The 1,144-nt window shown below is 27.9% G+C and overlaps 1 protein-coding gene across 1 annotated transcript in view; it reads left to right on the top strand.

Annotated features, from left to right (window-relative positions):
• Positions 1–483: 483 nt before the first annotated feature.
• Positions 484–1,144, top strand: part of LOC117099913 (arylsulfatase B-like) — a gene marked incomplete at both ends in the record, with an annotated part of 1,485 nt that continues 824 nt past the window's right edge. The window contains 2 exons of the mRNA XM_033239432.1: positions 484–650; positions 1,042–1,117. Coding sequence (XP_033095323.1) covers positions 484–650; positions 1,042–1,117 — 243 coding nt within the window. The remainder of the gene's footprint in view (positions 651–1,041; positions 1,118–1,144) is intronic.

Genomic DNA, 1,144 nt, shown 5'->3' with positions numbered 1-1,144 from the left:
TAAATAAATAAATAAATAAATAAAAATAAATAAATAAATAAATAAATAAATAAATAAATAAATAAATAAATAAATAAATAAATAAATAAATAAATAAATAAATAAATAAATAAATAAATAAATAAATAAATAAATAAATAAATAATTAAATAGATAGATAGATAGATAGATAGATAGATAGATAGATAGATAGATAGATAGATAGATAGATAGATAGATAGATAGATAGATAGATAGATAGATAGATAGATTGATTGATTGAATGCTTGATTGATTGATTGATTATTATTATTAATAATAATTAATCGATCAATCAATCAATCAGTCAGTCAGTCAGTCGATCAATTGATTGAATGATTAATGATTGAATGAATGAATGACTGATTAAATGAATGAATGAATGAATGAATGAATGAATAAATTGATTAGTTTATTGGTCGATTGATCTTCTAATGTAAAACACACTTTAAATAATAAATTCAGGTCTGCTACTGGGAGGAGGCTACCAATTTAGCCATTCTTTCCCGGAGCCTCCGTATTATGACTTCCATCGGGACCTTGCAGCTGCAAAGGATTACAACGGCACTTACTCTACTTACGCCTTTACTAATGAAGCAATTGATATCATAAACAACCAAGATGAAGACACGGTAAGTTTTAATAATAAGCCGTATCGAATTCCATACAGTATGCAGCCAAACAATATTAACACATAATTATGTTGCATTTGGAAAATCACTGGCGTAGAATTTATTAATAATAAAATTTTTCTATTCCAACCAAATAGTTGTTTCAATGTTGTTATTATGTTCGCATATCCGAACAAAATAATAGTGAAAAAGTTTCTATCATTCCACTTTATACAATAGTACTGTATGAATCACTTTATCACGTTCTTGGTTTGCTGTTCAAAGCTTCGAAAACTCATATATACATAATCGTTACTCCATGGTATGTCAGTTGTCAATTTAGACAGATTCAAGCAATATTTACTGAAAATAAACTTAAATCTGAATCACTATTTCGGATTATATTTTCTAGCCTTTCTTCATGTACCTGTCCTACCAAGCACCGCACGCTCCTCTTGAAGTACCCGAGCAATACAAGGACCCATACCGTAGTATTTTCAACAATGAAGACAGAC

The sequence above is a fragment of the Anneissia japonica genome, unplaced genomic scaffold (assembly GCF_011630105.1).
Source record: "Anneissia japonica isolate Jap-2015-1 unplaced genomic scaffold, ASM1163010v1 scaffold39815_len4015_cov88, whole genome shotgun sequence".
Lineage (NCBI taxonomy): Eukaryota > Metazoa > Echinodermata > Crinoidea > Comatulida > Comatulidae > Anneissia > Anneissia japonica.
This window is presented reverse-complemented; position numbering and strand designations above follow the sequence as displayed.